Source organism: Trachypithecus francoisi, unplaced genomic scaffold (assembly GCF_009764315.1).
Source record: "Trachypithecus francoisi isolate TF-2019V2 unplaced genomic scaffold, Tfra_2.0 Lachesis_group13, whole genome shotgun sequence".
NCBI classification, from domain to species: domain Eukaryota; kingdom Metazoa; phylum Chordata; class Mammalia; order Primates; family Cercopithecidae; genus Trachypithecus; species Trachypithecus francoisi.
In genome coordinates, this window is record NW_022681458.1 from 35,776,796 (window position 1) to 35,801,770 (window position 24,975).

General features: G+C 39.0%; 1 protein-coding gene across 4 annotated transcripts in view; it reads right to left on the reverse strand.

Moving 5' to 3' along the window:
- PARD3B (par-3 family cell polarity regulator beta) overlaps window positions 1-24,975 on the reverse strand; it is a 1,137,826-nt gene that overhangs the window by 173,473 nt on the left and 939,378 nt on the right. For all 4 annotated transcript variants that reach the window (XM_033230595.1, XM_033230594.1, XM_033230597.1 and 1 more), the window contains one exon: window positions 11,362-11,664. In XM_033230595.1, the coding sequence (XP_033086486.1) occupies window positions 11,362-11,664 (303 nt within the window). The remainder of the gene's footprint in view (window positions 1-11,361; window positions 11,665-24,975) is intronic.

A 24,975-nucleotide genomic window follows, 5' to 3' on the forward strand; every position in this document is an offset into this window, starting at 1 on the left:
ACATGTATACATATGTTACAAACCTGCACATTGTGCACATGTATCCTAGAACTTAAAGTATAATAATAAAAAATAAATAAATAAAAGAGGGTCTACTTAAGGATAGCCTCTCACAGGGAGTTAACAAGAATATATTTGATGACAGTACTACATACCATGAATCTATAACTTTTCCATTATTAAAGGGAAGTGAAACAAAAAAAAAAAAGAAAAGACATCTGAAGGTAATCTATTTGTGGTGGATTCCACAGAGTGGCTCCCTAAAAGCCACTCACTACTCACTTCTCTCTTGACTTTGTTTACTGGAAAGTTGAAGTTCTATTTCTCAACACCTTTTTGTAACTAGAGTAAATCTTTTAATACATTTTTTGCCAATGAGAAGTTGTTGGGGTCTCCTGGGGAATCTTTTCAAAGGGATGAACTTGACTAGCACATTCCATTGGCCATTTGCGCCTTTCTCCTTCTTTCTCCCTGGAAGGTGGACATGAAACCCAGAGTGGCAACGGCCATCTTGGAATCATGATGTAATATGAAGAAAAGACTTTGCCACTGGGAAAGGCAAGAGAGGAAGAGGGAAAGAGGCCATCTAAATTCCTTAATGGGCAAGACACATGTGTATCAGCTGAGTTTTCTGTTGTTGACAGTCAAACAGCATCTGACTCAACACTGCTGTTATTGACAGCTCTTCTGGGACCCACAGAAATTGGACTAGCCCATTCTGTGGATGATTGTTAAGCCCGACTCAGAACCAAATGGACAATCAAGTGACATGGTAGGATCTTGCCTTAGTGCTGATGATGAGCTTAGGGACATCTAATGAGTTAGGGTTTGTTACAAACAATTGCCAAAGTAGCTCAGTGTGTAATGAATGCTCTCTTCACTTATGCAGATGATACGACTGATCTAACGGAATCTGCACTATTGGGCTGGGTGCAGTGGCTCATGCCTGTAATCCCAGCACTTTGGGAGGCCGAGGCAGGTGGATCACCTGAGGTCAGGAGTGCGAGACCAGCCCGGCCAACATAGTGAAACCCTGTCTCTACTAAAAATACAAAAAACTAGCCAGGCGTGGTGGCAGGCACCTGTAATCCCAGCTACTTGGGAGGCTGAGGCAGGAGAATTGCTTGAACCTGGGAGGTGGAGGTTGCAGTGAGCTGAGATCGTGCCACTGCACTCCAGCCCAGGTGACAGTGCGAGACTCTGCCTCAAAAAAAAAAAAAAAAAAAAAAAAAATAAATAAATAAAAAGAATCTGCACTTTTTTTTACGTTTTCTTGCCTCTCATCTCCTCACTTGCTCTTCTGTTTCTACTTTTTGTTTCTGATGATTGCAATACACTGGCAGGAGTTGAGGCTGGAGCTAGGAATTAACCATTAAATATGGAACAGTGGAACAGATGGACTCTAACAGGTTCCCAAACCTATTATTTTAAATGGTCAACAGCTAGATATAATCAATATAACCTTCCTCAATAGTTATACTCAGTTCAATAATCTTCTCAATATATATACCAATAATATGTAATGCAGTCTGATAATATATACTCCAATAATATTCCTAAATACAGTTGACATTTATTGAGCCAAACACTGAAATGATTTCGTTTAATCCATGAATAAACCAGACAAGAGCAAGTATACTCATGTCCTCATTTTTTTTTCTTTTTTTTGAGACAGAGTCTTGCTCTGTCCCCCAGGCTGGAGTGCAGTGGCATGATCTTGGCTCACTGCAAGCTCCGCCTCCCGGGTTCATGCCATTCTCCTGCCTCAGCCTCCTAAGTAGCTGGGATTATAGGCACCTGCCACCATGCCCAGCTAATTTTTTTTTTTTTTGTATTTTTAGTAGAGACAGGGTTTCACTGTGTTAGCCAGGGTGGTCTTGATCTCCTGATCTTGTGATCCACCCGCCTTGGCCTCCCAAAGTGCTGGGGTTACAGGCGTGAGCCACCGCACCTGGCCTCATGTCCTCATTTTACAGTGAGAGATCAGGCTTTGAAAAATTAATACATTTGAACCAAGGCCCTGCAAAGATTAATCTATAGTTTCAGGTCTTTCTCACACTGAATGCACTTACAATTTCATGATTTTTACAATATATCCCGTATACACCTCTATTCTAATGGAACGTATTATATTGTAATGATTTGTTTATGAGATAGTTTAGGCTATCAGACTGAATTCCTTGGGAGTCAGATTGCTTCCAAACTTCTTTGTATGCCTCTGAAATACAACAGATGCTCAATAAAAGCTTCCTGCAAAATTAGTGGATACATGCTGGAAAACCAAAGCTGCTTAACTGGAGCACTGAGGAGCTGTGTGCTGCTTGCCACTTTAATTTTATAGCTGCCATATATCAGTCACTAAGTAAGTATTTAGTAAGCAAATACTAAGTGCCTCTAAGTGCCTGGTATTACATCAGCTCACAGAAAGTGTTATTTTGCATAATTAAGTCTAAATGGACACATTATTTATGAATATTAGAGGAAAAAAACAAAAGGGGGCTGGGCGTGGTGGCTCATGCCTGTAATCCCAGCACTTCGGGATGCCGAGGCAGGCGGATCACCTGAGGTCAGGAGTTTGAGACCAGCCTGGCCAACGTGATGAAACCCTGTCGCTACTAAAAATACAAAAAATTAGCCAGGCATGGTGGCGGACACCTGTAATCCCAGCTACTTGGGATGCTGAGGCAGGAGAATCGCTTGAACCTGGGAGGTGGAAGTAGCGGTGAGCTGAGATTGCGCCACTGCACTCCAGCCTGGGCAACAAAAGCGAAACTTCAGCTCCAAAAAAAAAAAAAAAAAAAAGTGCTCTCTAAGATTCATCAAGAACAAACAGTTCCCCTCCCCCCCTTTTTTTTTGAGATGGAGTTTCGCTCTTGTTGCCCAGGCTGTAGTGCAATGGCACAATCTTGGCTGACCGCAACCTGCACCTCCTGGGTTCAAGCGATTCTCCTGCCTCAGCCTCCCAAGTAGCTGGGATTACAGGCATGGGTCATCATGCCCAGCTAATTTTGTATTTTTAGGAGAGATGGGGTTTCTCCAGGTTGGTCAGTCTGGTCTCAAACTCCCAACTTCAGGTGATCCACCTGCCTTGGCCTCCCAAAGTGTTGGGATTACAGGCTTGAGCCACCACACCCAATCATAATTCCTTTTCTTCTTAGGGTTACCAGAGTGGTAAATCAAAGGATTTTCACAAACATGGTGTACCTCGTTATTAGTAAGATAAGTTCAGATGAACTGGAAAATGCAGACTAGATAATAGCAGACTGGATTAATAGCTAACTGAAGATCGCAAAGAGTGTTGATTAATGGAGGTCTTGAGTGATGTGATGCAGGGATTGTATCTGACACTGATCAATGATCTTATCAATGACATGGATGGGCTCACAATGATTAAACATGAGGATGGTACAATTTAGGAAGAATAATATATACATTGGAGTACAAAAACTGATACTTTAAAATATCTTTATTGGCTACAACAATGAGCTAAACCTAACAAGTAAATATTCAACTTGGGAAAGAGACTATCCCACATTTTAAAAAGTTATTGTACCAATATAGGATTTTGTAAATTTATTGGGAAATCTCGTTTGATAGCAACTCAAGTGAAAAACAAACAAAAAAACCAGGCATTTAGTTAAAAAGTGCAATAGAAGCTAATAATGACAATGGACGTAAAAGCTTAGGTCACATTAATAAGTGCAAAGGATTAAAATCAAAGGATACCCAGAGTCCCACTGATTTCCGTGGTTTTCTGACCATATCTGAAATAGGGTACCCAGTTCTGCAAGCCATGCCCAACAAAGGAATCATACACTCAATAGACTTGAGTGTACATATACCCCAAATGGCTGCCAAGAGGGCGGAAGGTGTGAATTGTAATTTAAGAAGGGGCTAAAACAGCTGTGGGAGTTTATGCTGAAGAAATGATTATATAAGAAACTTCTCAAGGTCATTTGCTGTGTTTTCTATATCCTTCTTAAGGCCAGTGCTGAGCACAGAGCCTGGCACATGTTTAGAGTTCATAAATGTTTGTTAGTGAAGGTGGTCATAGCAGTCACTTTAGACATCTAAAAGGCTGTTAATGAGGCTTAGATGCTGTGTCCGGGTAGCTCAACCCAAAATTCCTGGCAAAAGCTACATGGAGACAGTGTTTGGGTGGGTAAAAAGTGGGCATTTCTACATCAGCTAGAGTGATCTAAAAGAAAAAGGATGCCTCATGAATTTTGTCACTGAAGTATGCCAACGTGAGTTAGGTGACATTCATGAGGCAGTTCGTGGTGAAGATGCCCCTGATGAGTGGGACGTGAGGCTTGACCACTGAAGGTCCTAGCCAACTTTAAGATACTGTTAAACCAGCCAGGCATGGTGGCTCATGCCCATAATCCTAGCCCTTTGTGAGGCCAAGGTGGGCAGATCACGAGGTCAGGAGTTCGAGAACAGCCTGGCCAACATGGTGAAACCCCGTCTCTACTAAAAATATAAAAAATTAGCTGGGTGTGGTGGTGCACATCTGTAATCCCAGCTACTTGGGAGGCTGAGACAAGGGAATCGCTTGAACCCGGGAGGTGGAGGTTGCAATGAGCCAAGATTGTGCCATTGCACTCCAGCCTGGGCAACAAGAGTGAAGCTCCATCTCAAGAAAAAAAAAAAAAAAAAAATTCTGTTAAACTATTCCTTCATTCATTATTCCAAAAATATTTATTGAGGACAGAGTGCCCCAGGAACTGAGGAGACAGGGTGAGCAAAGGCAGGATAGGTCCCAACTACCATGAAGCCTGAATCTGAGACCAGTGGCTTCCAAAATGGGCTGTATAAACCCCATTTGAGGGAGGAAGAAAATATCAGAACCACTACTTATAATTTGTTAAAGCCTCATTTTAAAATTAATTTCTCTATTTGGTATGTGTCTTACATGTAATATAGTAGCAGGGTAAATTAGTATATATCAGTTAGAAACAAGTGCCCATATTTTTAGAGGTAAACATAATGTGTGCAACCAAACCCATTTGGCAACCTCTAGAAATGAATGGCAAATTGTCACACAAACTAATGCAAAACTGCATTTGTGTTGTGTGCCACATGTACCTTCTAGCCCCCTATTTGGGACTGTTTTGTCCTCATCCAGACAAAGTTTTCATGTTCATACACTGTGGGAGCCCTTTCAATGCTGGCATTGTGGTGGAAAACTAACACACTGTACACCTGAGTAATTGTCAGGCTTTGAGGGCAGGATTTAACCCATGCTATGTTCAAATCCTGGAAGAACCAGCACTGTGAAAATCCAGTCATGTGTCTCTGTCCTGGTGGTAAAAATGTTTTGTTTTTTTTTTAACCGCTGTCGTTTACAGATGAATCTTTTATAAGGCAACTTTTTTTTTTTTTTTTTTTTTTCTAAGATGGGCTGAAGGTTCAGGGCCAACCTTTGAGAAGCAAGTAGGTATGAGACCAAAGTTGCCTCTGTTAGAAAGCTAGTATGGGCCACGTACACATGATCTGTTACTATAAGACAGAGATACATGGACAAATAGGGTATGTTTCATATGGAGATAGAAAAAAACGCAAAATGTAAAATCATATTTAACCATCACAGATGCAAGATTCTTATTATAATCTTCCCTTTTACAAATAAGTAGGTGAGGATAAATCGCCTATGCTATTAAACAGCCTATTGAATTCCAGGATTATATCTCACGTTAAAACCCTCAGTCTCTTCCCCAACCCAAACCCTGCCCTGCCTCCCTCAGGATGGAGTCCAAACTCTTCATCAAGGCTGGCCAACCTCTCTCCCCTGTCTTTGGTCAGCTCTGAGGCCATCCCATGTTCTCTCTTTCCATTTATCCCTCCCACCAGGTTTCTATTTTACTGAAAGTCTTTCAGTCCCCCTAACACATCATGCTTCCTCTCCCCTCTATTTTCACCTTTGCTGCCTGGCCCCAGCCAGTACCCTGCACTTACTCTTCCATTGCACTTTCCACACTGTGTTCCCACTGCATGTTTAGGACTTCGCATTGCCATTGGATCCTAATCTCCATAATGAAGGTGGCATAATCATCTTCCTCCCAGTTCCCTGGTAAGTTCAGTACTGAACTCAGGCCCTGGCCCTTAGTGGATACTCAATAAGTATTTGTTGAATTATATGCATGAAAATAAAAAAATGGCATCTTGGATAAGTCATGCAGCTCACACAGGAATATTTGGAAGTGGACTGGACCCATATCAGCTTCATCCCCAAACCCATGATTTAATCTGCCATTACATGTTGGGAGCCCAGATGGATGCTTCTTTACTTATCCAGGTACTAATTTCCTTAATATGGTTTGGATCTGTGTTCCTGCCTAAATTTCATGTCTAATTGTAATCCCCAATGTTGGAGGTGGGGCCTGGTGGGAGGTGATTTGATCATGGGGGTGGATTTCCCCATTGGTACTGTTTTTGTAATAGTGAGTGAGTTCTCGTGAGATCTGGCCATTTAGAAGTGTGTAGCACCTCCCTCCTCTTTGTCTTGCTCCTGCCATGTAAGAACTGCCTGCTTCCCCTTTGCCTTCTGTCACGATAGAAAGTTTCTGGAGGCCTCCCAAGAAGCTGAGCTGATGCCAGCATCATGCTTCCTGGACAGCCTGCAGAACTGTGAGCCAATCAAATCTCTTTTCTTTGTAAATTACCCAGTCACAGGTATCTTATTATAGCAGTGCGAGAATGGACTAATACATTCCTCAAGCAGGAAATGAGAGTGTGGGTCTATATCATAGTGTGGGGTAGGGAAAAGAAAACTGTAGAACAGAGAGATCTAGAATAAAGTCCTGATTCCATGCTGTGTGATCTTGGGCAAGTCACTCAACTTCTCTGGGCCTCAGTTTCTGCAATAATCATATGAGAAGGTCACTCTAGACAGTCTCTGAATTCTCTTGTTAGCTCTGAAATACTGTCACAGAAGGAACTTCAAAGCTGCAACTTTTCCATTCTGTAACTCTGTTCTCTGTCACCAAGAGCTCACTCTTTAAGTTCTCACCTCTTAATCAATTCTCTTCTCATTGTAATTTTCCCTCTGGTCCTACTTAGCTACTAAAACTGTTCTCTCTAAATTAACTGATGACCTTTTAGTGGCCAAATCTAAAGCGCTCTTTTTAGTCCTTATTCCACTGAGTTCTCTGAAGCATTTGAAAGCCTCATGTCTGTGATATCTGCGAAACGTCTTTGTCTTTGTTTTAAGCTAAGGTTTTGGGCTGCTTCTTATACTCTCCTGTCTCCAACACCCCTCCTCAAATGAGGAGTCAAATGAGGACAAGCTCCTGTCCTCATTTACTACTGTAATCATCTCTAACTTTGTCTCTTAGTCTAACCATGTTCTTCTTTGTCTGTCGTCAAGCTGGAAGAGCTATTTTCCCAAAACACAAATCCATCAGCTCATTCCCCAATTATGACACTTTAGTGGCTCCCATTGTCCACTGATTGGCAAATACATCAAAACCCCTTACACGCTTGCTACCACTCATCATTCTAGAGTCCAGGAAAAATAACCCCTATTCAGGCATAACTTCAGAACCCTTCTTTTTTTCTTTTGAGACAGGATCTTTCTCTGTCACCCAGGGTAGAGTGCAGTGGTATAATCAACAGGTCACTACAGCCTTGGACTTCTGGGCTCAAGCCATCCTCCCACCTCAGCTTCCTGAGTAGGTTGGACTACAGGTGCACACCACTACACCTGGATAATTAAAAAAAAAAAAAAACTTTTGTAGAGGCCGGGCATGGTGGCTCATGCCTGTAATCCCAGCATTTTGGGAAGCCGAGGTGGGCAGATCACCTGAAGTCAGGAGTTTGAGACCAGCCTGGTCAACATGGCAAAACCACATCTCTACTAAAAATACAAAAAATGAGTCAGGGTGGTGGCTTGTGCCTGTAGTCCCAGCTACTTGGGAGTGGAGATACGAGAATTGCTTGAACCCTGAGGCGGGGGTTGCAGTGAGCTGACAACATGCCACTGCACTCCAGCCTGGGTGACAGAGTGAGACTCAAAAAAAAAAAAAAAAAAAAGAAAGAAAAGAAAACATTTTGTAGAGATGGGGTCTTGCTATATTGCTCAGGCTGGTCTCCAACTCCTGGCCTCCAACTCCTGGCCTCAAGTGATTCCCCTTACCCCAGACTCCCAAAAGAGCTGGGATTATACTGTGCCTTGCCTCAGAACCTTCGTTAACACAGATTTCTGGACAGCCACTACCACTCAATAAGTAGCAGCCTAAGATACAACCCATTAAATCACAAACTGACCCCAGCCTGCTTTGCAACCTCTTTTCCTATCACTTTCCTTCCCACCCATACTCTGTGTCCGGGTGCTTCTTAGCTCCCCTACAGGCCTGCTCTTTCAGGCCACTTTGCCCTTGTACATGCTTAATTATTCTGCAAAGAAAACAATTCTCCTACTGCAACTGCTCCTGTCTTACCCTTCTAGAGCCAGTTCAAATATCACCTCTGTTTGGAGGACTTTCCTGACTAGCCTAGGCAGAGTTAGAAAATAAAAACTTCTTTTCCTTCTATTCACAAGACATTGCAATGATCCATTTCTACATGTGTTGGTCCTCTACTCACTAGATTATGACTTCCTCTGGCCTGGGACTGTTTCTTAATCATCTCTCTATCTTCCCTAAAGCTTTCTACAGTAGTTAGAGCACATTAGGTGTCAAATACATAATTACTAAATGAGTTAAGGACTGAAAAGATGAATGGATGAATGGCATTGCCCTCTAATAGTACATATGGTAGGTTTAGAATTAGTAGGTTCCTGCTTATGGATACTACTAGGGAAACTGCCATAGCAACTCTTCTTAGACTTATCTGGGCACAGGCATATCAGGGAAGTTCAGAATTTCACTGAAAAAGGAGAGTAATAATAATAGTAACAATGATGATGACAATAGCTAACATTATTGAATGCTTACTATGTACCAGGACAAAATCAGCTTGCTTGAAGACTTGAAGAACAAGGAGCAGGGCAGTCTTTAAGTGTAATTAAATATAAGAGCAGGATAAAGACAATTCTAAGTATAATTCTGCTATCCAAAAATAGGACAGCAGTCTAAACTCTATTGAAAGCAGCTTTAGATCACTTTTAATATAAGGGGGTTAGAGCCAAAAGTAAGACTCTTTTACACATATATCTGGACTGGGCAGTCAACAATTATTTTTTTCTTGATATCATTTTATAGCGGCTGCAGTTAAGATTATTGTAAGAAGTTTATTTTCTGATCACATCTACATAGATGAAAACTAGTTAGTATATAGTTTCCTAAATAGTGTTGCAAAGATCTAGGGGAAACATATGCTTTAGGTGACAAAAATTTGGGGGATAATGCATGCTGGTTATTGGATGGGTCCTCTTAGAAACTCAGAATGCATGTCAGCATATTGGGCATAAGAAGACTGCAATAAGAAAAGCTATTCCGCCCGAGCCCGGTGGCTCATGCCTCAAATCCCAGAACTTTGGGATGCCGAGGTGGGTGGATCACGAGGTTAGGAGTTCAAGACCAGCCTGGCCAAGATGGTGAAACCCCGTCTCTACTAAAAATTCAAAAATTAGCCAGGCATGGTTGCAGGTGTCTGTAATCCCAGCTACTCACTTGGGAGGGTGAAGCAGGAGAATCGCTTGAACCTAGGGGACGGAGGTTGCAGTAAGCCGAGATCACACCACTGCACTCCAGCCTGGTCGAAAAAGTGAGACTCTGTCTCGAAAAAGAAAAAAAAAAGAAAACCTGTTCCTTGTGGCTTACCCCAGAACTCCTAGAATTCCCCATACATATTTGACTTGTGAATCTTTTTTTTTTTTTTAAATAAAATGCCTCATATTTATTTCCATGGAATTAGTATTGGAAAATACTGGCTTGGGAGGTTCCTATAAACAGTCCCTCTGTGTTGGGATTCTAGCTGTGGAATATGCAGAGAGGATTGTTATGAAGACCTATCTAATTTAGGGAAGGTAAGATTGACTACGGTTTGGGCCAGAAGAGACTCATGCCTGGTGTTATTATTTATATGATAAAATTCAATCCACTATGAAGGCTGGTGAGAAAAATCCAACTCTTAATCAATTCTTTGAATTAGCAGTTTAGTTATTATGGCTATATCACAGTCATAAAAATTTATATTTTCATTTTGTCCCAAAGAAAAACTTGACCATCTTTCTTTAATATTATCAACCTGGAAGCCTGACAGTAAGGATTAAAAATTGCTCCTTCCTTCCCACTTGGTTATTGGAAAGGCTCTGAAAGGTAATCAGTCTTGTGAAGCTACACTTTACAGTCTGCATAAAAATGCCATGATTTCCCTTCCTCTCCCCAACCTAATTGAAAGTGCATAATATCACCCAGCTGGGGAAATGTAAATGGTAAACATATGCAATATATCATGCTATCACATAAAAGCTGGTTACTAATAGGGACTGAGTGGTTGTCAGAACCCTAAGAAGTCTGGAAAACAAGTCTTTTCTTCATATAGAATGAGAGCTCTCTGTGCCTGCTACCCTTCTACCCCACCACTTCCCTCGTCAAGCTAGTCAGATTAGTCCAAGGTCAGTCAACTCATTCCTTGCATGTGTAATTCCAAGGGTCACCTAACAATGTATATTGACTAAAACTCTCTTACATCAATCTTTCAAGACATGAAACATTTTACTTTTGGCAGGAGGTGGGGTTGAAAACATCTTGTTCTCTACCTACTTCAATTGTACTGACAGATGGTCCTATTATCCTTCTCCTTAGCTGCTAAACCTAAAGATCCGTGGCCTTGTCACCTCTTATCTTTCTCTACTTCATCAAACTCCTATTGCCAAGATTATCTCTTTTTCTACCTCTGATCATCCATGAATATCTATACAGGGTCACCTTTCCCTTGAGTACAAAATCCCCATCTTACTTTTCAAAGGCCCCTGCTCCTCTGCAGCTATCTGTAATTCCCACTTCAATCACACCTACTTGGAAGCTATCATTTTCTCTTTTCTGACTCTCCACCTCCATGTGCCATGCCGTCTTCCTGAATAAATCTTTTACATTTGGTCTCTTAGGAGAAAGGACAATATTTGTTCAAAGTTTTCATCATGAGATGTCTGTCACAATTTTCCGTCAAAAATGGCTCCCTGTTGCATCATGAACTCTGCTACTACTATTCATTCATGCCACCTTACAGTTGGCTATTGTTTTATTTTTGATGGTGGATATCTTACACGTTGGTCAAAGGATGGCACTTGTCTAGGGTACTGAGTCATTTCAGTTTTCATCGATTGAAGGAGATACTTTTTATCGGTTTCAGCAGTAGAGATGATTTGAAACATACTGAACTAAAGCTACATTTATCTATCACTAAGTTTATTACCTGTCAGCTGGAGCCAGTGGATGGTATGGCTTGTTGACCTTGGCATAGAGACCCTCTAAGTGGTCTCTTTCTGGAGACAGTGGACGGCCATCCCGAGGGTAACCAAACGGTCCAGCTCGAGGGGGAGATGGAGATCTAAAGACATTTGCTGATGTGCATGGTTCCCGAAAGTGGTTCACTCTGGCATAATTGGGGTCCATTTCATCATCATCCATATCGTATACTGATCCAATTGCACCAGTAGCATAATCAAGAAGACCTCTTGCCTGCTTTTCCCTTAGCTCCTGATGTTTTGCTCCAATCCTGAAAAATACAGAACAGGCAGTAAAGATGTATGTGAGTTTCATATGATAATATAATGAAATACTCTCTTGAATTTATGTTAACTCTTCCTCATCACTTAGCTGTCATTCTCCTGTTTACTCAAGATCACAGCATGCAGAAATGCCAACAGCATAAGAGGATTAATTTTATATATCTGATCTTTATTTGTTACAGGGTCTTTACTTTGATAGCAATGCTATGGGTACTTTGATATCTTGCTCACTGATGACTAGGCTGATAGTAGCTTCAAAGGCTGATTTTCATTCACATTCCCTCCCCACAGATAGCATGCGCTTGTGGGAACAGTGCATCTTTAGTTCGATATTATAGAAGTCTTTCTTGGGACAGGGATGCATGTTAACAAACCCATCAAAATCCTGCAGTTTTTCTATGACTTCACTAATTTAGTGGCCTAGAGTTCCAGTGTATTCTTCTAAAGAAAATAACTTGTGAAAATTGATTTAAATATGAAAAAGAAATACAGAGGCTTTCTAGTCACTAAAAGCAGTGGGATCAGGGATAATTTATAAGAGACTCTGAGTTTTTTGGTTATACAAATGGGGATTACTGTGTCTCATTATATAGGGGCTAGGGACAGAGTAAAATAGTGAAGAAATTAATAGGTTCCTGACAGAGATGAATTGGCACATATAAGTGAATTAAACACCATTACTGGCAGAACTCCACAGTGCTAAAGCCTTAAGTGATATTACAAAATGCTAGTGCTAATCAGTGCCACTGTGTAGTCTACTGGGAATGGAAGCAGAAAAATATACTTAGGTGGATTCCAAATCCATCTGAATTTTGAGAATTGGACATTTAATCTGGAAAGTGTTAGATCAGCTCCTCTAAATTCACAGTAATGTATTAAAATGGAAAGGTCACTATGGCCTCTTATTGGACAATGGTGATCTTGATGGTGTGAGGAGGTCTTCAGCACGAATGAGAAAAGAGTGTAAACCTTGTCACTGGACAAACAAGGGGCACCGTGTAAAGAGGAGAGATAAGACAATGCTGGCTCTGGTGGCTAAAGAAAGTCAAGAAAAGATGGGACAAACTTAATGTCCTGGGCCCAGAGAATTTAAGAGGGCTGTGGGCTAGAAGTGAATGATCTCTATATGACTGGAGACATACAGAAGTCCTGGATGAGTTAAAAAGCAACAACTGAAACCCATCAGTATCTTCCCCCATTCAAACAAAAACAGCTGTTTTGCACATGGAAGCTAGCTTTATTTTGCAAAACATTAAACCCTTTGTAAAAATCTTCAGAAGCCAGGGTTTTCTGAGGTATTTTTCTCTTTTGGCAGAACAATATTTTCGTTTTTTACTTTTTTGAGTAAGGAGGAGAAAAGCAACTGGGCAATTTCAATTGGGAAGCAAAACGCAAAAAACAAAACAAAAAAGAATAAGGCATGAGACCAAAACCAAAACCAAAACAAAACCCCAGCATCTATCCTCAAGTTACAACAGATGAAAATAAATGCCAGGATATATTATTGCATATCTCTTTTGATTAGGCCAAACCTGTGCCCTAGACATAAGTAATTAGAAGAATTTATATTTTTGCATACGGCAACTTGAATTTCCAAGGGATTCTGAATTAAGATGAAAGGAAGATTACACAGTAGGGTACCCGTTAAGGGGCCTTGCCTATTCCCTTTCAATGCATGTTAGTCCTAGATTCATGGATGTTTGTTTTGAGTAATTTTTGATAAAGAAGATAACCTGCTCCATTCTGCAACAAAACAATCTTTCCAGAGACAGTGCAGACTCGATTATCAGAGAATGCTTGCTGCACCCTGATGATAGGGATGGATTTCCATTGCAAATAGAGCAAAGGACATCAATACAGTTAGGGGGTAGGATTCTGTGTGGTTGCTATCCCTCATAAGTGAGATGCCTTCAAGAGAAATCATTCAGCAGAAAGATGAATATCTCACAGCTGTCTCATGGGGCTACACTTGTGTGCATTAATGGAAGAGGAAAATACTAAGCTTGATTTTTAAAAATCACAGAAATAGAACACTGGTATCTGTCTTCCTTATTTCATCACTTCTCTTTCTTAGAGGTTTTCTCATTAATTAAACTTGCTGAGTATGTGGAGACTTTCAGACGAAAAGTACTATGTGTATGCCAAGCAATATTTTATCTTGTATTCCTTTCCAAAACAAAATCGTTTCTCTTTGATACTCTGCACCAGTGAGTGTTTCAGAAACTGATTTCATATTAACCATTCAGTAGGTAAAATAGTAATTTCTTTGAACAATCATTATTGTGTCATATACCAGGGTCCCTGCATGTTGAGGGGGACAAGGCAATCTCTGAAAAGGAGTGTATGCTGGCAGAAGAGGCCAAGACAGAAGTGTCAAGGAAAAATTTTCTTTTTGGTAGCTCTGACCCTCACCCCCACCCCCAATTCATGTGAGAATTTTACTTGTTTACAGTCATTTCCACTTAGAGGTTTCCTTACCACTGGGAACTCAACCTGTTAAATTATTGATTTTCCAAAAGATACCCTTTTTCATTTGACAGTACTACCAGTTTCCCCATTCTTCTGAGCAAACTGCCTTTGAATTGTTTAAATCTCCTCTTTCTCTTTTCCTCTATGGGAACATTGCTGCTTCTTTTCTCCTTAACACCTCTTGGGTATCCTCTTTTATTTCCATTTCTTTCATCACAGTCGAATGTTCAGGCTTTTATATTGCCCAGATCTGCACTGTCCAATATAATGGCCATTAGCTGAGTGTGGCCCTATAAAATTAAATTTGAAATAATTCATATCAAATCAATTTCTCAGTTTCACAAACCACATTTCAAGTGCTCAGTAACTACATGTGGCTAGTAACTGCTATATTGGACAACACAAATAGAGATGAATTTCATCATTGCAGAGCGTTCTGTTAGACTGTACTGGCCTAGATTGAGAGTTTTTGGTATGTCACCTCATTCCACTTTAATATATACCTTAAAAGACTCTCGAATAATCTTCCTTAAAGAGAATTTCTGTCATATCTGTCAGATTTAGGATCTCTAATAAGAGATGATAATAAATGATGAAGTCAAGTAAGTGACTCTACTTCCCTCCCTGAAACTCTATAGGAACAAACACTTGAGAAACTGGGAAGAAAATTCTATCTACAGTGGAATTAGAAAACGACCATAATCTCATGCCTTGCTATGAAATTTGGACACAGTCCCAAAGGTGGAGTGCGCCACCAGTTGATATATGGCTGCATCTCCAGTCAGGTATACATTTCACTGAAAATAATGAGGGAGTCTAGAGGGGTACAGTCAATAAACTTTAATATAGTCTAAGGATAGGAATAGGACTCTGGAATTGTAGGGTAATTCTTTGTGGGGGTCCAGCTTCAGAATGGAGGAGAGACAGAGATAGAAGAGAGATATTTCCCCTGAGCAGGTCTCCTACCTTAAAAAAAAACTTCATGGAGGTGAAGTAGTAAGAAGAGAGAAGTATGAACCTGCTTTGTATCTGATAGGCAGAATTAGCAGAGATACATAAATCCAGACTCATCAGAATAGGACCAATAATCTAGGTGCCTTCACTAAGAAGTAGGCTGATCTCAGACTAGCTGTCCCAAAACAGAAAACCATAGAAAACAAGACCCCAGGGCAGAGTACCCAGCAAATCTGTCAAAAGGGTATTTTGAGAGAGCATGTAGAATTGAAGCTGCTGGTAACCTTAGATCACTATGCTCATGTTATTTAATACTATATTTTAGCACAGATTTTTTAAAAAAAATTTAAAAAACTTCCATATAATATAAATTTAATGGTCATACTTAAATACAGTAAAAGAAAATGTTAGAGCTTATTGCATATAGGAAGCATAAGTGCTGTCTCAAGAAGGAGGAAAATCAAGTAATCGACAAATGCAGGCAAACTCATGCTGACCTCTAACATAAATAAAGATAAAAGAAAAACACTCTCAAACATTTGAAAACACAGAGGGAATATGGTACTTATTGACCCATCTTGAAAAACTTATTAATAATGGAAAACAGCAAACTAAGAACTGCATCAAAATGAAGAATTCAACATGGTTGCTATGGCCATAATGTCTCCCAAAATTCATGTGTTGAAATACAGTCTCCATTGTGGTAGTATTAAGAGGTGGAGCCTTTCGGGAAGTGACTAAGTCATCATGAAAAGGTTAATATCTTATAAACGGGCTACAGAGCACTAGCTAAGGTCCCTCTTTGCCTTCCATTGTTCTGTTCTTCTGCCAATGAGGAAACCTAGGCAGCACCATCTATGGGCAACAGGGCCTCGCCAGACACTGAACCTGATGGCACCTTGATCTTAGACTTCTCAGTCTCTTGAACTATGAGAAAATAAAATTCTGTCCTTTATAAATTACCCTGTCTCAGGATTTTGTTATAGCAGCAAAAATGGACTAAGATAATGGTGAAGCTGTGGAATAGCAGGTCTGGAGGTAAGCAATACATTCATTTAAATACAAAGCTAAGACTAAATATCTGTGGGAACAATAATTATAGAAAAAAATGTAAATATTATAAACTCTGACAATATAAAATATATAAAAAAATGAAAATCACAAGTTAATAAGGAAGTAATTTAGGAGAGAGTACCCTATCTTTATTTTCACCCTTCTTCATTTTCTCATTTTATAAAGCAGGCATCAGTAGTTACTGTCTAAAATTGATACATTTAGAAGCAGAGGTTTGAATATATTAAATATAATTACAAAGAAACCACTAAAAACCAAATTTTCAGCAGGAGAGAAATACACAAAATAAACTCTTAACCACAAAGCAGAAGTTGACCAAATGTATGTTATGAAAATAAATGTAAATGGAATAAATTTCTTTATTATCATTAAAGGATCCCAGGTATCAAAAAGAAAAACAGGCAAAGTGCTATTATAATAGTAAAAGGTGGGAAACAGTCTAAATATGCATTAACAGGGGACTACAGAAAAGTATTATGCAGCTGTAAAACATAGTGTCATACTACTCCTATACTAAAAAGAAGTAAGATGATGTATGTAAGGGTGAGGGTACTATACATATAAATATTTATATGATATATATCCCTGCATATACATAGAAAATGTCTGGAAGAATACACAAAAAATTCCTAAGTGGTTGCATCTAGAGAGTGGAATTAGAGAGGCAGCCTTTATACCTTATATATGATGTGCATTTTCTATATTTTTAAGATAATTTAAAAAATAAATTTAACTGATTTTCAATTCGGGGGTACATGTGCAGGTTTGTTACATGGGTATACTGCAGAATGCTAAAGTTTGAGCTTTTAGTGAACCCATCCTGCAAATAGTGAACACAATACTCAATAGGTAGTTTTTCAACTCTTACCCCCATCCCACCCTCCCTAAGAAAATTTTAAAAACTTTAAAAATATAAAAAATTTCCTAACAGCTACAAGTTGTAGTGAATAAAAATGTTTTTGAAAACATTAAATACCCTGTACCAACAGGCATCTTTTTTTCTTGTAAACCTGATTTCTCATGACCCCTTTGTCAACACAGTTATGACAATTTTCTTCAAATTATTGTTCACTGAACTTTTATTTGGTCTCTTTAAATCAACTTGCTTTTCCTAATATTACTCATGTCCCGTTAATCAAATATTTAATCTAGTTTTCTCTGGCATAAGGACTTAATTTATTCATAAACAGCTCCACAATGATCTTAACAACGCTTCATCTCCTCTTCAACTCATACATCCAGTACATTCTATTAATATGAAACTGCTATATGTCACTTTGTAGAAAACAAAACCAAGTAAAAACTTTGATGATTTATTCTAGACCTTCTGCTTCCATAACTAGACTACGAGCTCCTTGAGTGCACTGTGAGTGTTCTTCCTGCTAATATTTGGTTGACAGATTTATTCAATATTTTACTGACATTATACTACATACTAGAAATAAAAAATATACTCAGTCTCTGACTTACTATCAAGGGAAACATAAACAAGTAATTATAATTCAATGAAAAAATAAATAAGAACTAGAAATGCCCAATAGGCAAATGAAAAATGTATCATACATCATCAGGGAAATGCAGATTAAAACTACAATGAGATGTCCTTACTAAAGTGTAAAAGAGTGACAAAAACAAATGTTGGAAAGGATATGGAGCATCCAGAACGTTCATACACTGCTGGTGGAAGTACAAAATGGCATAATCCCTTTTGGAAAAGGTCTAGGAGTTCTTTCAAAACTAGACTTTCACTGATGTTATGACTCAGTGATTCACCTCAGGTGAATTGAGAAGAGAAACGACAACATATGTTTACCAAAAATCCATGGAGAATGTTCAGTAGCAGCTTTATCCATCATAGCAAAAAGTAGATATAATTGAGCTGTTTATCACCAGGAGAATGGATAATCAAACTATGGTTTATGCACACAACAGAAGATAAATCAGCAATAACAAGAAATAAACTACAAAAATAGCCAACAGCAGGGATGAATCTTAAAATTATCATCCTTAGTGAAAGAAGTTGGACAGAAAAAAGGATTTACTATGTAATTCCATTTGTAAGCAATTCTAGATCAGGCTTTTACCTATGAATGGGAAAAAGTATGAGGGAACATCCTTGGGTGCTAGAAATGTGTAACTTGACACACATTCATTAAAAGAGAATAGAGAATATTCTTCTGTTTACTAAGATCTGAGCATTTCACTTTATGTAAATTATACCTTAATTTCCTTTTTTTTTTTTTTTTTGAGAGACAGTCTCGCTCTTGTCACCCAAGCTGGAGTGCAGCGGCGTGATCTTGGCTCACTGCAACCTCTACTGCCTGGGTTCAGGTGATTCGCCTGCCTCAGCCTCCTGTGTAGCTGGGATTACAGGTGCCTGTCACCACGCCTGGCTAATTTTTGTACTTTTAGTAGAGACAGGGTTTCGCCATATTGGCCAGGCTGGTCTCGAACTCCTGATCTCAGGTGATCCACCTGCTTCGGCCTCCCACAGTGCTGGGATTACAGGCATGAACCACCACGCCTGGCCTATATCTCAATTTAAAAAGAAAACACAAAAAGAAAAGGCAAAAATGCTGATTATACTATTTATACCTTTTATAAACTAACAAATTTAGATTCATTATTTATAAATTTATATATAATTCTCTTTTAAATGCATTATCTAAAAGTAGTTATTATAACTACTTTTATATATAATTATATATATATATATAAATTGCTGGGAAAATATTTAAATTACTTAAGCAAACACACCCCTTCTCAAGCAACCTAAACACTTCCAAAATTTTTTGAATGATGAATGCAGAAACTTGTAATAGAGGTAAAACAAGCTGTCTAGTCTTTAGAGGTTGTATTTACGGATCAATAAGAATGATTTGTATTATCAACATCAAAGGCTGGCCTACAGATTCGTACTTTATGAAAAAATATGTTTTTAGTAAGGGGAAAGTGAAACAGGAAGAGGTAGTAGGAGTTTTTAAGGGGAGTTTACATTATTAAATATGTATTATTAAATATAGCAGCTACTAGCTACACATGGATACTGAACTCTTGAAGTGTGACGAGTATGACTAAGGTACAAAATTTTAATTAATTAAAATTTAAATAAATTACATTTATTTAAAGGCACTAAATTTATTTAAAGGAAAGGCACTACTGAAAATATAAAATAAAAGGCTTGAAGAGGAAAAGAGTTAAACTATATAGATAACTGGAGAAGAGTGTTCCAGGTAGAGAGACAGCAGATATAAAGCCCCTGAGGCAGGCATGTGCTAAAAACAGCAAGGAGGACAGTGTGAGGGAGTGAGAAGTTGGAGGAGGCCAGAGAGGAAGCAGGGACTTAGGGCAAGCAGGGCCTTGAAGTCCATGGTAGAGTTCGGTTTTTACTCTCAGTGAGGTGGGAAGCAAACTAGAGGTTGCGAGTAGTGAAGTGATAGGCTCTGACCTACATGGTGAAGGGCTCTCTGACTGCTTTCTTGAGAACAGAGTGAAGGTGGGCATTTCTTGGTGAGAGGAGAACTGTGGAGAACGGTTAGGGGGTTATTACAATAAACCAGGTGAGGGAAGGTGGTGGCTGTCCATACAAGTGTATCATTGGAGATGGTAAGAAGCAACTGGATCCATGAGCTAAAAATAAAACTGGTTTAAAAACAAAATTCTGTAATTAAGACTGCCCTTCAAATGCCTCAAAATAGAAAAGTTTTGCTACATGCAAGAGCCCATCCTGTCCAGTATCTCAGCTATCTAAAAAGATGAACTGACACCAACAATAATATTAGTGATATATTTTCTCATGATTATATAACAGTTTTCATGATGTACACAAGTCTCAACTTTAGAGAAGAGGAAGCTGAGATTACAGAGGCTACACACTTTGCCTGACAGCTAACATTTACTAAATGGTAGGAATTGAATTCTTGAATTCTGTTGAAGTGTTTGTCTTCAACATTAATGTTTCTTTCATTTATGTTAGATTACAAATAATCTAAACATGATCATATTTTAAAAATTGATGTGGCCAGGCACGGTGTGGCTCACGCCTGTAATCCCAGGACTTTGGGAGGCCGAGGTGGGCAGATCATGAGGTCAGGAGATCAAGACCATCCTGGCTAACACGGTGAAACCCCATCTCTACTAAAACTACAAAAAATTAGCTGAGTGTGGTGGTGGATGCCTGTAGTCCCAGCTACTCGGGAGGCTGAGGCAGGAGAATGGCATGAACCTGGGAGGTGGAGCTTGCAGTGAGCAGAGATAGTGCCACTGCACTCAAGCCTGGGCAGCAGTGTGAGACTCTGTCTCAAAAAAAAAAAAAAAAAAAAATTGATACAATGAAAACTTTCAGATATCCAAAAGTAGGCTAATAGCACAATGAGCACCCATATACCTTTCATTTCTATATTCAATAATTATCAAGATTCAGGCCAGGCATGGTGTCTCATGCCTGTAATCCCAGCACTTTGGGAGGCGAAGGTGGGTAGATCACTTGAGGTCAGGAGTTCGAGATCAGTCTGGCCAACATGGTGAAAACCCATCTCTACCAAAAATACAAAAATTAGCGGGGTATGGTGGCACACGCCTGTAATCCCAGCTGCTTGGGAGGCTGAGACACGAGAATGAACCTGGAAGGTGGAGGTTGCAGTGAGCCAAGATTGTGCCATTGCACTCCAGCCTGGGCAACAGAGCAAGATTGTCTCAAAATAAATAAATAAACAAATATTATCAAGATTCTGTCATATTTTAAATATATTTTTCTATTAATTTTTTACCAAGCATTTTGAAAGTAAATCCCTCTACATACTTCCAAAGGCATATCAAAATATCACAAATGTTTTTTTTTTTTTTTTTTTTTTTTGGAGGCGGAGTCTCGCTCTGTCGCCCGGACTGGAGTGCAGTGGCCGGATCTCAGCTCACTGCAAGCTCCGCCTCCCGGGTTCACACCATTCTCCTGCCTCAGCCTCCCGAGTAGCTGGGACTACAGGCGCCTGCCACCTCGCCCGGCTAGTTTTTGTATTTTTTTAGTAGAGACGGGGTTTCACCGTGTTAGCCAGGATGGTCTCGATCTCCTGACCTCGTGATCCGCCCGTCTCGGCCTCCCAAAGTGCTGGGATTACAGGCTTGAGCCACCGCGCCCGGCCCACAAATGTTTTATTATGCCATTATTTCACCTAAAAATTAACAATTATTCCTTGGTGTCATCTAATACTTACTCCATAAACAAATTTTCCCAAATGCCTTAAAAATGTCTGTCTTTCCCAGATGATTTATTTGAATCTGGTTGTAAAAATGCCTGTACATTAAATTTGGTGTTCTCTTAAGTCTTGTTAAATGTACTGAACTGTACTCTTTTCCCTTTTTGCTTTTTATTTTTTCCATGTCATTGGGTTATTGCAGAAACCAAGTTGATCTTCCTGTAGTTGGTCCCATGTGCTGGATTTCTCTGTTTCCTTTCCTGTGAAATGATTTAACTTATTCCTCCATCCCCCAAATATCTTGTTTATGGAGGGTAACTTCTAGATCTGTGCTTTCCAACAGGATTTTCCGTGATGATGGAAATGGAAATCTTCCATATCCGAGCTATCTAATACAGCAGTTGCTAGCTACACATGGATACTGAACTCTTGAAATGTGGCCAGTATGACTACGGTACAAAATTTTAATTAAAATTTAAATGAATTAAATTTGAATGTGACTAATGTTTATCATATTGAACAGTGCAGCTGGAGGCTTAGTTAGATTCAGGTTTAACATTTTTGGGGAGGAGCACTGTGGTAGGTTGAATGGTGGCTCCCTAAAACAGACAGTTGACCCTTGAACAACAGGGTTTGAACTGCACGGGTTCACTTATACACAGCTTTCTTTCAACTAAACCCAGATAAATACGGTATTTATGGGATATGGAACCTGCATACATGGAGGGCAGACTTTCATATAAGTGAGTTCTGCAAGGCCCTCACTTATATATCAAGGGAAATCGTATGTCCATCTGGAACCTGTTGATGCAATCCTATTTGGATACAGGGTCTTTGTATATGTAATTAAGTTTAAGATGTTGTTGTGAGATTGTCTTGGATTATGCATATAGGCTCTACATCTGATGACAAATGTTCTTTTAAAGGAGAGGACATAAACAGAAGAGAAGAGCCAAAGAAGGCAATGTGAAGGCAGAGGCAGAAATTGGAGCCATGTGTCTATGAGCTAAGAAACACCCAGGATTGCTGGCAGCCAAGGGAAGCTAGGACAGAGGAAGATGGAACAGATTCTCTCTCATAGTCTCTGGAAATAAACAACTCTGCTGAGAGCTTGATTTCAGACTTCTGGTCTCCAGAACAGTAAGAGAACCAATTTGTTGTAAAGCCACCAAGTTTATGGTAATCTGTTAAACAGCGGCCCTATGAAACTAATATAAAGACCTTAAAGGAAGCATATGTGCTTCAAATTGTGTCATACACAAAAATTTGGAAAACTGTGTATTTTTCTAAATTTAACGTAACAAAGTATAGTTATATAGCTTTCATCTCTGTCTTAGCCATCCTACACATCTGATTGTCTTTAGTAATGCTAAGGAGACAAACTGATGTCTCCATTGTAAAGTTTCCCTTTCAATCTTTCATTTAATCATTTCTGTCACTGATGATTTTTGACTGAATTAATTATTTCATTAGGGGTTGCACAATGGTCATTTTTGAAAGCCATCTAAAAAAATTTATTAGCTGGGATTCTTCTGCAAAGAAAATCTTTCAACAATTTTGGCATTTTGATTATGGTGAGATGTACTTAGTATAGGGAAATCTGAATAAATGCTTAAATATTTCTTTTTCATTGCTAATTTTCAGTCAGGAGTTAGAGTCCTAGATACTTCCAATGGTGGCAAATGAGTAGTTAGGAACATTTTTGGGGGAATAAAGGATTGTGAACATAATTATAAACTTATGGTTATGTAAGTCCATAATATATAATACACATTTGTAATAACATATTTAGGATTTTTATTCAATTGAATTCCTCATACTTTTTCTTGCACATGTTGTCCATATTTAGTTAAGAGACTGTATTGTATGAGCTCTTTCGTCCTTCTGGATTAACCCTTTAGCCTTTGATAGCTTCCTTGCTTTATGACAAACAAGAAGTTCCATGTTTATGTTGAGTATCTTGTGTTCCTAACTTGGAAGCAGTCATTCCTCTAAAACCCCTTTGTTTTCAGAGGGGAATGATATCTAGAGACCACAAGCTGAGCCCTAGGAGTGCTCCCTGACACTGGGTTACTATTATTTCTCAGCCTTTTCTCTGAATAGAGTTAGGAAATACATATTTTTGGGAAAAAAAAAACCCATACGTTTATACTAATATTTCTGATTCAAATTTAACATTACAGAATTTTTACTTTTAAATTTTTAATATGTATTTATTCCTCCCTCCTTTAAATGAAAAATCTTGATTCTTAACACTCATATAATTATTTTTATTATCATATATAGTTTTAAGATTATAATATCAATATTATTGTCTTAGTCCCATCAAGCTGCTATAACAAAATAGACTGGAAGGTTTATAAATAAATAATAGAAGTGGATTTCTCACAGTTCTGGAGGCTGGGAAGTCTGAGAACAGGATGCTAGCATGGTTGGGCTCTGGTGAGGGCCTTCTTCGAGGATAGATTGCTGACTTCTTGCTGGGTCTCTCAAATGGCAGAAGAGGCGAGGCAGCTCTCTGGGGCCTCTGTTTATTTTATTTTATTTTTTGTGACAGGCTCTGTTGCCCAGGCAGGAGTGCCGGTACACAATCGCTGCTCACTGCAACTTCTGCCTCCTGGGCTCAAGCGATCCTTCTGCCTCCTGGGCTCAGCCTCCCGAGTAGCTGCGACTACAGGTGCACATCATCTGGCTAACTTTCATAATTATTTGTAGAAATGGGGTTTTGCCATGTTGCCCAGGATGGTCTCAAACTCCTGAGGTCAAGCGATCAACCTGCCTTGGTCTCCCAAAGTGCTGGGATTACAGGTGTGAGCCACATGGGCAGCCTCTGGGGCCACTTTTATATGAACACTAATCCCATTCATGAGCACTTCACCTCCCAAAGGCCCCACCTCCTAATACTATCACACTGATGATTAGGTTTCAACATATGAATTTGCTGTGGGCAACAGAGTTGGGGGGATGGGAACAAAAACATTCAGATCACAGCAATTACTAACAGTTTGACTATTAAAGTTTAAGATGTCTTCATTGCTCTATTTTTTTGCTAGAATATATTGCACTAAATATGTATAATCAAAATGTGTATTCTAATGTCACTTGAAGTAATTCTTTTTCCTTAATGACTATGCAATCAATTTGTTTCACAGTTAGGTTATTCATTTTGGTTTGTTTTCAGTTTTTAGGATTGTTTTTCCTTTTTATTTAATTTGCTATATGTAAGGCATATTTTTCCAAATTTAAATACAGTAAAGTATACTTATAACACACAGTTTTCATTTCTGTCTTCTCCATCCCATGCAATATATTTGTTTTTTTAAAAAAGCAAGCATGTTTATATATTTAGATCCCTTCTTTCTTACACAAAAGGTAGCATACTGTCCATATTTTTCTATACTTTGCTTTTTCACATAGTAATAGACAGAAGAACATTCCATATTAGCAAAGAAATTATAGACACTACAATTTCTTTAGATATGTTTCTCATTTTTTAAATGCTTCATAGTATTCTACTGTGTGGACATGCTTTTGCTTATTTAATGAGTCATGCATTTGCAAACATTTGGGTATTTCTGATTTTTTGCTATTGCAAATAATGTCATAATG